Source organism: Labrus mixtus, chromosome 10 (assembly GCF_963584025.1).
Source record: "Labrus mixtus chromosome 10, fLabMix1.1, whole genome shotgun sequence".
NCBI classification, from domain to species: domain Eukaryota; kingdom Metazoa; phylum Chordata; class Actinopteri; order Labriformes; family Labridae; genus Labrus; species Labrus mixtus.
The window spans coordinates 7,305,994-7,320,222 of record NC_083621.1 but is presented as its reverse complement, the minus strand read 5'-3'; the positions used below and the strand labels follow the sequence as shown (position 1 = coordinate 7,320,222).

Genomic DNA, 14,229 nt, shown 5'->3' with positions numbered 1-14,229 from the left:
ACGTTAGCACTGTAAACATCTGCTATTAGTCACAGCACGATTCACCTGCTTTTTTGACATACACGCATTGTGCTTGATACATTAGTCATCTGCATGCACAATCTGCATTTGGTTAGATTCACACGTATTATAAATAACCCAGCAGCCAGCAGTGTCACTGTAGCATGGAGCCTCGTCTCTCATTGGCAAGCACGTTCTCAGGGCGCTGGGAGGAGGCGGATCTTTAAATCACGTTACCCTCCAAATGCACCGTCTGGGGCTCCGAACCGCATGTGTCCCACTCCACAAAACAAATGGTGTGTGACCAGAACAACACACAAAGAGCTCAAAGCCATGTTGTCTGCTGCTCTGACCTGTCATACCCCAGTGTAACATTAAATGGGATTTTTATTTTTTCTATCAGTGCTAGTTTGACATTGTAGTCAGAGCAATACATTTTATGTACGTGGTGCATTTACGGAAATGTGCAAACTTTGATTTGGCAGTTTTTTTAACCGAGATCTGGCCCAGATAAGCTCGACCAATGAGAGGCTCTGATGGACAGACAGGCAGAGAGAGAAAGACAGCACGCTTCAAGGTCGAGCTGCAGCGCTTCTCGCTCTGCATGAGTCATGCATATAGTCATCTCTGAACAACAGACATTTAGCCAGGCAGCCTATCACACACTGCTATCACTCACATGCTTAGAGCTAATGAGAGGACAAGTAAATGCTGGGAAAATAAAGAGTCACAGCAGAGATCATGACACACACATTCATTCTAACATGTTAAGCACATGTAAAGGGATCCGTATCTGCTAAATGGCTCTTTTTATGCTCTGTTATCATTTAGCTGTGGGTTATTTCTCAGGGTCACTGTTCAGCAGCAGAGAGGGGATCCTACCCAGGGCCACTCTGGCAGCAGAAGCATCATAGTTGATCCAGAAGGAGACCCAGGAGAGGATGGTAATCAGGATGGAAGGCATGTATGTCTGCAGGATGAAGTAACCAATGTTCCTCTTTAGTTTGAAGCTGAGGGACAGGCGGGGGTAGGAACCTGAAGGAGGCACAGGGAGAGAGGAAGGGGGGGGGGGGGGGTAGATAGTTTTATCTTAGTTGTTGAAATAAAATGTATAGAAAATGTCCCTTTTCCAGGTCAAGGTCAAAGTGTATGTCTCAAAGAAAAACTTGGCTGTTGTTTTGTGTACCCGTAGAGAAGACCACGTTCTTGGAGATGAGTTTATAGTCTACTATGGAAAACTGTGGCAGCTCTATTCTGTCGACCCCGGACACCGCACCATCTCCTCCTCGCCAGTAAAACTCAATATCATCTGTGGTATAGCCATCTGCAAAAAAACAACAAAAAAAAAACAATATCAGTGTCAGTTAATAGTTTCAAATAAATAATAGTGTAATGAGAGTGTGTGCTAGATGTGAATGTAGAATGAAAATCACAAAGAATAGCCAAGGGGACACAAGCAAACAAATAACCATGTTACACTTTATACGTGTCATTGGGACATTTGTTGCAGATTTTTATTGTTTGTATGGTTAAAGTGAAGATGACAATATGTAAACTTTCAAGAGGTTTCACATGTTTTCAAACCTTAAAGGCAGCCAATGATTTACTTTTAATGCAGCTCACTATGGAAACCTAGCTGACTGGCTCTACATCCGTCACAGTGAACATTAAGCTCATCTTATCTGTTCTTTTACTTTTGATTATAAATATGACAATGTATGAGAAATATACATTGTTTTGCTGACAGCTGCCATATAGTAGCTATCTCCTCTTGTTTTTGTTTGTTTGATGTGGGCTTAACGTGCACTTTATATCTTTGATTTTTCCAACAACATAGTTCTGGACACAATGTCTCTCTCACAAGCACAAAAAATAAGCACCTACAAATGAAATGTAGCTCCATGTTCTCTGTGATGGGTTACAGTTTATTTTCATAACCTTCTTACATCAACTTAAACAATAGCTAAAATTGCAAGGGAGGAAAAATGAGCTATATTTGTATGCTTTGGAGGGCGACTGGCAGTATGTAAAGTATGATGTCTTTGATGTTTGTGAGACCTTTAGAAGGGATAAGCTAAAACATCCTTTAAGCTTTACAGTGGGAAACAATTTCCACAAAACTACACAACAATAGGAATTCTGAAAATAAAAAGTAAACAACTCTAATAAATAATGAAGACTGTGGACTGATGCTGTTGTTGCTGTGAGCGACAGAGATTTGGAGCTTGATGTGTTTGTTGCACATGGATGGAAACAAGCGCAGGCGCAGTCGATGCTGCAGACAGTCTCTGACATGAAGAGCGTCGTAAGCAAACAGGGAGCAGCCATCTCCCACTCTGAGCTCTGCTGTGTCTGCCTCGCTCTCAAAATAGAGGCAGTGACCTATTCAGATGTAATGAATAATTAAACTCAGAGGCTTTGATTTTTAAAAATTAACACATTTGTGTGTGTTGCAGTGGCACTGACATTCAAGGTTAAGTTAGTAATGTTGCTCACATTTTTTTTTGGACAGGCAGCAAACTTAATCCACAGGGTTTTTTTTTGGTATGAGATATTTTAGCATGTGATAGTACCGTTATTCCTTTATTATTGACAGTGGCTTTTGTAAGCAAACCTGCACACACAATGCACTCACAATTCATCGCATCTGTGCCCGACTGATATGGAAATTTGGGGGCCGATGCTGGTATTGATATTAGGAAGGGAAAAAAATCTGATATCTGCCGATATCTTTCTTTGATCGATGTTTGATCTTTAGAAATAGATAAATATGAATGTAGACATTTATTTCGTTGATCCCTCAATGCAGTTATCAAACACGTGTGGAAAAGATACGAAGACAAGATGGTCACTCAACTGGAAAGTAAGTGTGCATGTACATGCGTCACCGCTTGACACTCACTAGAGTGATGATGCTTCTTGTAATCTATATAGCACACTCTGCTGGTGACAGAGAACTGCTAGTGTAACACAATGAAACTTGACTTAAATGCTATTTGACTAGTGAATAAATCTAGTAATATCGTCGCATATCTGCATTTAAATTAGCCGATACCCATAGTCACTTGTTAAGCTAATATCGGCCGATATTATCGGCTGGCCGATTAATCGGTCGGGCTCTAGTTTTAATTACAGTGACATGTCAGACGTCAGTGCTGTGAAAAAAAGGCCAATAAGAGGTTTTGTAGCAGGTGTTGGATGCTGTTTTCTTATTTCGTCTATAAATCCAGCAGCACAAAACCAACAGTTTCAATCCACCTTTTAGGCAAACATTTAAAATATTGTAAATCCTAATTAAGTTCACCAATAAAAGAAACATGACACGCATTGGCATGTGTATTAAACCGCTAATGCTTACAATCCACTGCAGCGTTATCATGTTAGTGCACGTGAAATCTGATCTGTGTGAGGAATAACAAGTCTGTAAGATTCCTTGTATTAAAACACTGAAGATAAAATTCATGTCATATTGTTGTCATTTTTCCACTTATGGTTGTTCTAACACTAAACTGTGTCAATTGTTGCACCCCCTTCTTTTACAATATTATAAAAATCACTTGAGCATAAGCGCCCCCCTTCTACTCATCTCGTTAAACCAACTCTCAATGTTCACAAAGCCACAGTGGATTTAATTCCAATTTTCTTTTATTTAGTTTTTGAAAATGGTTTAGCCTGAATTCACGACATTTGGATAGAACCATGCAAGTATGATGTAAACTTAATGAACTTTTTATAGAGTCTGTTACTTAGATTAGGCCCAGTTGATCCTAATGAAAATTCAAATCTTTAATAACAGATCACAAAAAAAAAATTCAATTTCAAAAAGGCAAAAATGATGTGGTTACACGGGACATATTTCCAAATAGAATCAGTTCATTGTTGGGTTGGGTTTACTGCAGCGGTGGTGCTTAATGTGTAAGAGGCTGAAATTGAGCACCAGTAGATACAGTAAGCTCTCCCTCTTCATCTGCATTATCATTATTGCAGCCGTGTGCAGCCCAGCATCACCCCAATTAGAGCCAAGTCCACCATGCTGCTGTTTTGATGTGCGGCTCAGTTCAGTTCCGATCAGCCATGACGGGTTGGGATCAGGAGGGTGTCGAGAAAAGGGGGTGGGTGTTGGCATGAGGAGCGTCATAAAGGGATAATTTTATGGCCTGTATATAACTGGTCAGTCTGTTTGTTGCTCCATTAGTTCTGGACCATTGTCTCTGTATATTTTGGAAGAGATGTCAATGTGTTACATCACTGTGTTCCTCCTGGGCTGTCATGTGAGTCCCGCAAGAGTGACGTGAAGAGAGAGACAATGCACCCTTAAGATATGCATGCATGTGTGGGTGTGTGTTTGCATAGGAATGTATGCAAAACAATAAACCTTTCGTGTTGGAACAGTAGAAATCAATTACTGCTTAATGCCGACCAGTGGCCTGAGCTGCAGCACAGAGCTTCTGATGTATCAGGGGATCTGCGGTTTTAAGACTTGTGTCCGTTAAAAATGCATCAAGTTTATCAAGGGAAGTGAGAGTTCTCTGGGCTCATTAGTCTGAATAAAATAGCACGCTCTGGCATGAAGCGATTCCAACGTTAAAACCATTGCCAGTTAATCCATATGAGAGCAGATACTGCCTGGTGATCAAAACTGGAGCTGTGTGTGTGTGTGTGTGTACGTGTGTGAGGGAGAGGCACGGAGTGTGTGTGTGTGTGTGTGTGTGTGTGTGTGTGTGTGTGTGTGCATTTTGTGTTGTGCAGCCTGAGAGAGGAGGAGGAGGAGGCGAAAAAAAAAAAAAAAAAAGAGAGCATGAGTGATGGAGAGAGAGATAAAAAGGCTGGGAGAAAGAAAAAGAAGATGATGAGACTGTGCAAAGAAAGGAGATGAAGGAAAGGAAAGAGGGAGTGATGAGGAGGAGAGATGGTGAGCATAATGGGAGAGGAGCAGGGAGAGGCGGTTCTGACCCGCGCTGTTTTTGTGCTGCTTAACGCTGCTGGCAATAGTGTGATCAAACCCGGAAAGACTGAGCCCTACACCACATCCCAGCCCCATAATCCTTTTCTCCGGGGAGCCAGATAAAACACGCAGAGGACCTCGTCTTTCCCTCTCATGTTGCTCCACACTCCCTCCCTCCTTCCCTCAGCTCGAGAACGCCAGATCACGTACAATTACGAGCGCCGTGTGAAATGAGCTCTTTGTACTGTACAAACATGGAGGCAGTTTTTCGGGAAAAAAGCAGCACATAACATCCACTATCAGCACATCCCTGAAACACTGGACCTAATCAGGCTCCTCCACGCCTTGGGAAGCCACTGCAGTTGGAGTTGAATTAATTAGGCTGGATGTTATCAGTCAGTGAGCCATTAGTGATGTTCCTCTTCTCGATGCCTATCTCCTGATATCTCATCAGCCTTTCTCAGCATTTTACATGCAGTCTTATCAAGCGTCCTCCTACCTTGGCCCCCAGATGGTTTTCAGTTTTTTTCATTTCAGAGTTGCATGCCTATGTGGGCTCTGTTTAAATCTACGTTTACAGGTGGGCGTGAGAGGCGGTTGTCAGGGACGACGGTACTTACAGCTTTCGATCTCCAGGGTGCAGTTTTGCTCATCCAGAGGGTAGCGGCGCAGGTCCATCATGCAGGCTGCAGTGGTGGTGATCCTACACACAGAGTGGGAAGGTAAAGGATTCACGGAGGCAGCCAGAGCAGCCCAGTTCATTTCATTTGACCCTCACTGCAGAGTGTGATGCACACGGCAAAGCAGGAGGATGACAAATACGGTACCTTTACTCTGAAAAGATCAGGTTCAAATGGGAAACACATACAGATAGGTGAGACAGGATGAACGGAAAATGTTTTTTAATGAAATCTCAGAAAGTCTCTTTTTCATTATTGACATTGGGAATCAAAAGCAAATAAAAAGATAACATGACCGACCAGTTGGTTTGCTCACACGTTCCTCTTAACATATGTTTCCTGTTTTAAGAGTGTCATAGGACACCTTGTCAAACAACAACTCTATATCGTAATATGCTGGAACCCTTTTCTTGCAGGGTCTCCACTCGTTCCCAGCTGCTGCCTTGCAGCTATGAAAAATTTTTCCTCCTCTATTTTTATTTCTGGTATGATGCCTTTATTTATTTTTTTTACCCATTTTGTACTCATCTTTTATTTGTCAGTGTACTGTTTGTCTAAATGTTAGATTTTTGCTTTCTGCTTTTATTGTCCTGTGTACACGGGGCACCAGTCAAAAATAAACAGCTCTCATTGGACCACCCTGTATAAATAAATGAGGCTGAATGAATAAATGAAAGTATTTTGCAGCAACTGATGTATCAAGAAAAACATTTTGCCCAATCAGACAAGCACAGATCCTCTAAACATTGGCTTTTGAATTAGCAGCATTTTAAAGCTATCTTACACTCTATAGGTTTGAGGAATGGAAAGATTGAATATAGTATGAAAAATGCTTTCGAAAATGTAAAACATCTTGATGTTTTTGGGTGTGCGATCAATGAACACTATTGAACCAAAAATTTAAATTAAATTAAAAATACTTAATTAAGATAAATAGCTTATAGATGAAGCTACTTTGTATCTACTGTACAACAATTTATTTTCTGCAGATTTCTGCAACAATTCAGTCTTAACGGAAAAAAAAACTGTCAGCTATTACTGTCATTAAACAGCATATATTGTTATTTGAATAGGATTTAGTAATGTTGTTTATATTCTAATGCCGACCCTTGTCAGTAAAAAATAGACAAGTCCATCTTTTTTGTTCTATACTAGTTGTACGATTTGTGTACTTAAATTAGTTTGTAATATGGAAAAGAGACACAGGACCTGTTTGATTTTCATCCCATAAGTAGGTAAAACAAGAACAGGGTTCAACCTCTGGTCACACAATCCTGTAATAAAGAGCCGCTGAGCGTGAGCCAGCAATGGCCGACAGGTTCACTCAGAGAGACGTACTTCCTGTTTCACACACGACAAGTTGGCCAGTGCAGAGACGGGCTGGCACCCGGCAGTGCCAAAACCCCTGAGGCTGTCTGAGAGAGACTGGACACACTATTTAACTACAGGGACTGAATCTGTGACTGGTAAGAGAAACACACACACACACACACACACACACACACACACACACACACACCTCCACACTGTCACACAAAAGAAAACACTGATTTAAACATGATTGAGACTTGTGACCATTAACAATTATAGCCGCCTGTGGGAGGATTCCAATTATGAAATATTGTTGTGCCTTTGGCTTTCCTTGTATCAGCAGTTTACTGTCATTCCTTAGTTTATTACTTCAGTGGTTCAATGTTTGGTAACAGACAATGAAAATATTCTGAGCACCTCAACCTGCACCAACGGAAAGAGGTATTTTGAGGAAAAAAGATCACACTTTAAATGTTTATGAATCCTAGAAGTCACATTTTTCTAACACAAGTGTAGGGAATCTGAAAGCACTGTACTTGATCACTGTTTCTTTTATCTGGAAAATTGTTGAAGGGTTTTTTTTTTAATTATCTGCCTGATTCTTTTTTACTAAGATGCTGACGCTTAATTTCTCAATTTAAATGTTAGGAAACTAGTAAAGGGAAACGGAAAATTCATGAAATAATCTCACTGGATTTGCAGATGTTTGACTTGTTTAAAAAATGTATATTATGTAGAAGAAGAAACAGAAAAATGATGTCAATCAAACACCTTATAATGATTTATGCTATTTTGTAACACACTCTTCATATATATCATCACGTAGTGAATTTTCTGTTCCGAAACACAGAAAACACAAGTCACAGCCAGTGATTTGTTTAACAGCATTAAAGAAATTTAATTTTTTTATGAAATATTTCATACATATTATCCAATAACGTCATAAGTCCTGCTTATTGATTAACATTTTAAAGACACAGATCAACTTAACTTAGAGAAACTGAAGGGAAAGCTGCCAATAATTTAAAAATATGACAATATATCCAATAGTAGATGGATTTATATTGTCCAACAGTATAGTATTATCAAATTCCACAAAACTGTCTTTTTATTTTAACCAAATTCCTTCTAGCAATGTTTTAAAAAACTCTTGTCCGCTTAACAAATAAGAACAAACTGCAGCCGTAAAAAAACTAAATGACAATATCTTCCCTCACTTAACTTCATCGTAACCACAAACTTAACTTGAAGAGTGCTTTGTCTTTAATAATTAAGAGCCAAAGTTCATTTGAAATCCTTCTACATAAGACTTGCAGCTCCCCTGGGCCCAGCTTGGCAAGTTTAGGATTTCATTTTTTGAGCTGCGGAGACGCTCTTGTCTTTCTCTCTCACTCAGCCTCTGTCTGTCTCTCTCTCTCTCTCTCTCTCTGCCTCCTTTTTCTTGCTCTCTGGGCTCTTATATAAGAGCCAGTTAGCAGGGCCATGGTGCACTGGGGGATTAACACAGGAGTCTTATTTCTGTCCTAGTTTACCGCTTTTATGGTCACAACTTACTCGGAAGTTGCTGCTCACCAGCCACATGCTCATCACCCACCATCATCACCATCAGCACCACTAAATCATTGCGGTGGCAGAGGAAGCACAGGGGAAAAGCGGAAATGAGGCCAAAATGGCAGGGGTAAAAATAACAAGTCTATTTATAGCCCACCTACATCATCAGCAGAAGTCTTGAAGCTTTTTTGTCTGAGACTCTGCATCACTGATCAAGAGCTAATACTGCATCCTCTGGCTCAGCTAGCATGTCCAATACCCACGCTAACAATTAATACACAGCTAATAACCGAGGAGGAGGAGAGATGGATGAGGATTTCTCTGCAGGATTCCCTCCCCATCTTTTTCTCTCCTCCTCCTCCTCCTCCTCCTCCTCCTCCACCTCATCGTCATCTTCGCTGCAGTGAGAGTCTGCAGCAGCAGTGATCATGAAGCACACAGGCTTGTTTGCTCTTCATCAACATCAGGGCCGGTCCCTCTCCCTCATCCCAACCTGCCGGAGGAGAGGCCGCGCTCGAACACATCACGCAGATTCAAACACGCTACATTTGCTCTGCGTTAGAGCTAACAGGACATGGAGCTCTAAAAAAAGGCTGTTTTTTTTTTTTTTTTTGTTGTTGCTTCTGTTCATGTTCCCTCACAGTTCAGCTGTGTACGTGTGTGTGTGTGTGTGTGTGTGTGTGTGTGTGTGTGTATCCCCCTAAGGCAGCCTGTGCACCTTTATTCCAAATGACCTTGTTTACGGACATAACAGCACCACCATGAATTCCCAGACAGAATCTCATTTCGAGGGAGCATCATAGCAGTGATCTATGCAGGCGGAGATTTCTCTCTTCTGCAAGCGGGTTACAACCAAAGTGCGTTCTTTAATTAAACTGACATATCATTATTACATACATGGACACTGCACTGGAGCTGGAAGTGAAATTAAGATGGAGAGGCTTCCTCCATTTTGGATAGAGAGCCTGTGTTGAGATGAGGAAACATGGCATGCAGGATTGTCTCTCCCTGCTCACGCACTGTTGCCAAATTTGAAAATAAAATGTCTGCAGTGGCAAAAAAAAAAAAAAAAAAAAGAGTCCAGTGTGTTCCAGCGCATGCCGAATCACAGGAGAGGCTTCACAATTTAAAAGTAAAAGCACATCTGACACACAATTCGCCCGGTTCGAGTAGTACCATGAGAGAGAGATGGATCACTTTGAAGCCAGTATTGATGGTATTGACAGAAAAAGGCTTATTTAAATCCCTCTCCTCCTCCACTCAGCAGCTTTCTCCTCCTGGCCATGCCATGTCATCCATTGAGCTGCAGAGTGGAACAGTCCTCGCCCTGACAAAAGAGGACGTCAGTGTCCATAGCACGAGGATATGTCCTCTCACAAAAAGAGTTACAATAGTCAGAGAGAGGGGGGGTGGGGGGGATTCCTAACAATTTCTCCATTTTGAATGAAGTCTGACCTTCATGTCTCTTCCTCTCTGTTTCTCTCTGTGCATTTTAAACAACATGCATCAGCAGTCATTCACAGAATCTCTCTGGTCTTTCCTTCATGAAATGAAAGCCTATGTGGAGTGTGTTTGCAGTATCAGTGTTATTGGTCAAGCCTTTGTTTAGGGTCTTGGTAATAGGACCAGACCGCCTCCCTCTCAGAGAGTCAAAAAACCAAGCTCTGAAAGTGACAGTTGGGAGCACTGTTTCTTTTTCTTTCTTTTTTTTTTTTTTTTTTTTCCGCTCCTGCTGGTGATTGAAGAGCAGAATTTGGCAGGATTGGGATGCACTCTTTCTCCGGGGGAATAAGGAGTACACAACACCCTCCACCCTTCCTCCTCATCTGCCATGCGCCCCAATAATAACAACCGCCCACTCATGCACCTGCACCCACTCATAAACACAGAGCCTACACACACACACACACACACACACACACACACACACACACACACACACACACACACACACACACACACACACACACACACACACACACACACACACACACACACACACACACACACACACACACACACACACACACACACACACACACACACTAATAATCTATCAGCGCTCCTCAGGTACAGTGCTGGCTAAATTCAGTAAGAAAGCACAAATCCATGCTCACCAATCACCACAATGTTGTCTACTGTTGTGCAAGGATTAAAATAGAGAACTTCATATCTCATAGTTTGACATTTTTACTACTAGAGTTCATGATTTAAATAGTAACAGTGTAGCACCCGACACAAGAAATGTATTTAGTTCTGGGGCAATACTCTTCAAAATCCCCATGAAATGAAAAATACATTTTCCTACTTTTAATCCAGCATACTTGTGGTAAATGTTCATTTATCTGCCATTATCTTTCAAATAAATGACATTTTAATAAAGCATAATCTGAGTACTGAGTGAAAGGTGATAGCTGACCAGATGAACAGTCAGTGAAGTTAAGGGCTGGCGGCAACAGCCCAGACGCAGTGATAGCTGCACTTCCAGCTGGTCCAAAGAGTTCCTGGTCCAGTGTGTACATGAATATATCCATAAGTCTCTTTTTATTCATCCACAAGCTCCTTCACTCCTCATACAGAGACGGTGTGAGCTTTAGCTGATCACAGCATACAACACACAGAAACAGTAGCTGTACATCTTAATTTGGCTAACACTAATAACGCTTACCATATCAAAACTTAACACACTACATCTTTCTAAAGCAGTACAAAATAAACACACGCAAGTCTTTACCTTATGTATGCATCTTAATGCCCATTACCTGACTGTAGACTCTGCATACACCAAAGTATTAGACATTATAATTCTCGCTTGTGGCTACACTGGTGTGATGTTATCGTCTCATCAACACTTGGCTCCAAAACATGGAATGCTGAATTTCTTTTGCCCTATAAAAATACAATTCCAAATAAAAGAGAAAATAATTACTATTTAAACTCAATAAGCCAGGACCAACAGGTGAATCTGTGTCCATCAGGAAGATAAGACGCCAAAGTCTGGGACTTCCCAGCAATATAACATTTTAAGGCATGCAGAGCAGATAACATCCCCATTACACATTTTAGGTTATTTATATATTTTCTATATTAATGTATTTTTTTTTCTAGCTTTAAGGTCAGATTTCTGTTTTTTGTACTTTTGTTTATTTTCTTCTTTTTTTAAAAACAGACTTTTGTTTTTAATTTTCTCTGTGATTGTAAATAGTTTGTTTTAGCGATTTGTAAATGTTCTAATGTTTCTTTTTCCCTCTGATGCTTTTGAAGTCTTTCCGCGTTGCTGAAATGTGTTATATTATTACACTTTATTTGACTTAAAATAATATTGGTTGGCATTTCCCAACTGTCATTGACAGACTAGATACACTTTGTATGTATGTGTTGTGCGGTAGAAACTATGAACATTTTTCGGCAGACTGTTTTCATGCCACTGCTTTTTGGTTTGATTTAGAGAAATACTGTCTAGAAATATTTCAAAGAAATATAAAAGAAGTGTAAATAGATATATCCAAACATTTCTTGAAGTTCAATTTCTCAGCAAATGAATCAAACTTAATTAATGTAATTTTAACAAAATATTACTTGAAAAAAATGAAGGCTTGACTAAATTACCCTCCTTTTAGTAAAACAGCAGATTTGAAAACATATTCAACCTCTATGCATTAAGAGATTTTCTAATCAACTTCTGGACCTAATACATTTTATGCTTTTAATAGACCTTTGTAAAGATTTGACTTGAGGGGCATGTGTAAAGTGTATTTACCTCTCTCAGGTAAATATGCTACAAATCGTTCCCACTCTTTGAAATAAAAAGGTATATCCCATAAAGATTCAAACATCTTTGGAAAAAAGAGAGAATAAAAACACTTGCTCCTACATTTCCCATGATGCAACTGGATAGCGTCTTTTCAGGTCTTGATTTAAAATCCATTTTTAAACCTGATGGCCCACATTTTAATGCACGCCTCCTGTTTTGCATCAGTAGTTCTCAAGCCGTGATCACACCACGGTGACATCATCAAGGTTATTTTCTCCGGTTTGACAAAACTCCTCCAGAGCCACAGTGAACATTACTGTTAACGCAGGAGGAGAGGCTCAGCCTATGACGAGGACACTGAGTTGCTACTTTATATTTCAAAGGGACAAATCTGCCTTAACACCAAAACTTTAGTTCCACATCACCCAAAATCACTAATAATGGCTTTAAAATGCATCAATAAATAATATTACATTTAATTATGAAACTTATGGTGGTCATTCTACACCACACTGACTACACTGAGAACAATTTAGCTGCTTTTATTTCACTACAGGGTTTAAATTCTTCCTCGACCCCTGCTGACAACGCTTAAAGTGAAGTCATAGTCGAACAGATAATGACACAGTCGCACACTGTCAGGATGTGTGTACACATCAAACCCGTCCTCCCGTTGACGACTCTGACTCTCCTCTCAGTTAGCTTCTCCTGCACACCCACTGCAGCCCTGCTGTTGCAACCAGCCGGCCCGTCTCTACAGGTATGTGTCAGCGTGCTCACAGCGCACAGGCATCTGGCTGCGTTGACTCTGACAGAAGCTTGTGTCTGGACTTGCTAGCATCAAATAAAAACCTGAACCAAACCCACAAACCAAATAAGAGAGAGAGAGCCAGGAGGCACCGGCACTGACAAGGACAACGTATCAAAGTTAACAAACGCACCCCTTTGCCGCACGCACAACCTCAAATTTACAAAGATCCTCTCCTGACCTGCATTTTGCTTTTTCTTTTGGCTGTTATGAAAAATATGTGTTCGGTTTATATAATTGAGTCAGAGTTTCATACTACATTTTAGGACTGTTGAAACAAAGTTTAGCGATGAATAATCTGGTGCAGTGCAGATACGTAAATGTTTTAGAGCAGCCTTTGCGCAAGAAGGGCATCTGAGCGTAGAGAGAATGATTGAACGCTGCGACATCTTGAATTAGCGACAGTGATCTCATCTCAGTTTACACATTCAAACACGCAAAGAGTAGGTGAGATCAGAGGAGGCAGCGGACACATTGATGGACGGCTCTGCTAGCCTGTGAATTCACACACGCAGCATTAGTACAAATAAAGATTCAGTGTTTGTATTGAACTTCTACATTATTGATTATAAGATATCAATTATGGATGAGAGTCTTCCTCAAAAGCATCGCAGTCCAACCAGTCCAACGCCACAAAGAGAAGCCTCACAGTCATCTTGAACCGTCCTGCATAATCACAGTCAGTTTGTATCGCCCTGCTTCATTATTGATTGTAACCGCTCCATCATTGATATTGATGATCATCAGGGGACGTTAAGGGCTAACAAGGCATAAACCTCATCCTGTGACGAGATGTTGGCGGTAACTTCTGCTTTGTGGCATCTTATTTTGAGCTCCTAACATTGAATTCACCAAAGTAAGAGCTGTGATTTAAGAGTCCACTGGAGAGAGGAACAATCAAATGATCACACAGGTTGTACGCTCACAGGTGACGTGTCTCCTATCTGTGAGCTGTCAAGTTATATTTTTGAAATATTTCTTCAAAAATATAATGGAGAGAGGTCAAATTCTCTGAATTCTCATATTCTCATGTTATTCTTATGAAGTGCACTTTGAATCTGTAGTCCCATTTTTTCAGTCTTACCTTACTTTTTTTCTCATTTGTTCTTTAACCCCTTTTCAAACATTTGTTTTTCGCACCGCTTCAGTTACTTTTATTAATCGTGTTAACTCATTTGAA

At 40.5% G+C, this 14,229-nt stretch overlaps 2 protein-coding genes across 3 annotated transcripts in view; one reads left to right on the top strand and one right to left on the bottom strand.

Moving 5' to 3' along the window:
- The window catches only part of LOC132981790 (cytochrome b-c1 complex subunit 8), a 372,615-nt gene that overhangs the window by 304,926 nt on the left and 53,460 nt on the right, over nt 1-14,229 (top strand). The gene's annotated exons all lie outside the window — the stretch shown is intronic.
- The window catches only part of gabrb2a (gamma-aminobutyric acid type A receptor subunit beta2a), a 33,365-nt gene that overhangs the window by 5,693 nt on the left and 13,443 nt on the right, over nt 1-14,229 (bottom strand). For both annotated transcript variants that reach the window (XM_061047830.1, XM_061047829.1), the window contains exons 5-7: nt 5,566-5,648; nt 1,187-1,324; nt 883-1,035 (exon numbers count right to left, since the gene is read on the bottom strand). In XM_061047830.1, the coding sequence (XP_060903813.1) occupies nt 883-1,035; nt 1,187-1,324; nt 5,566-5,648 (374 nt within the window). The remainder of the gene's footprint in view (nt 1-882; nt 1,036-1,186; nt 1,325-5,565; nt 5,649-14,229) is intronic.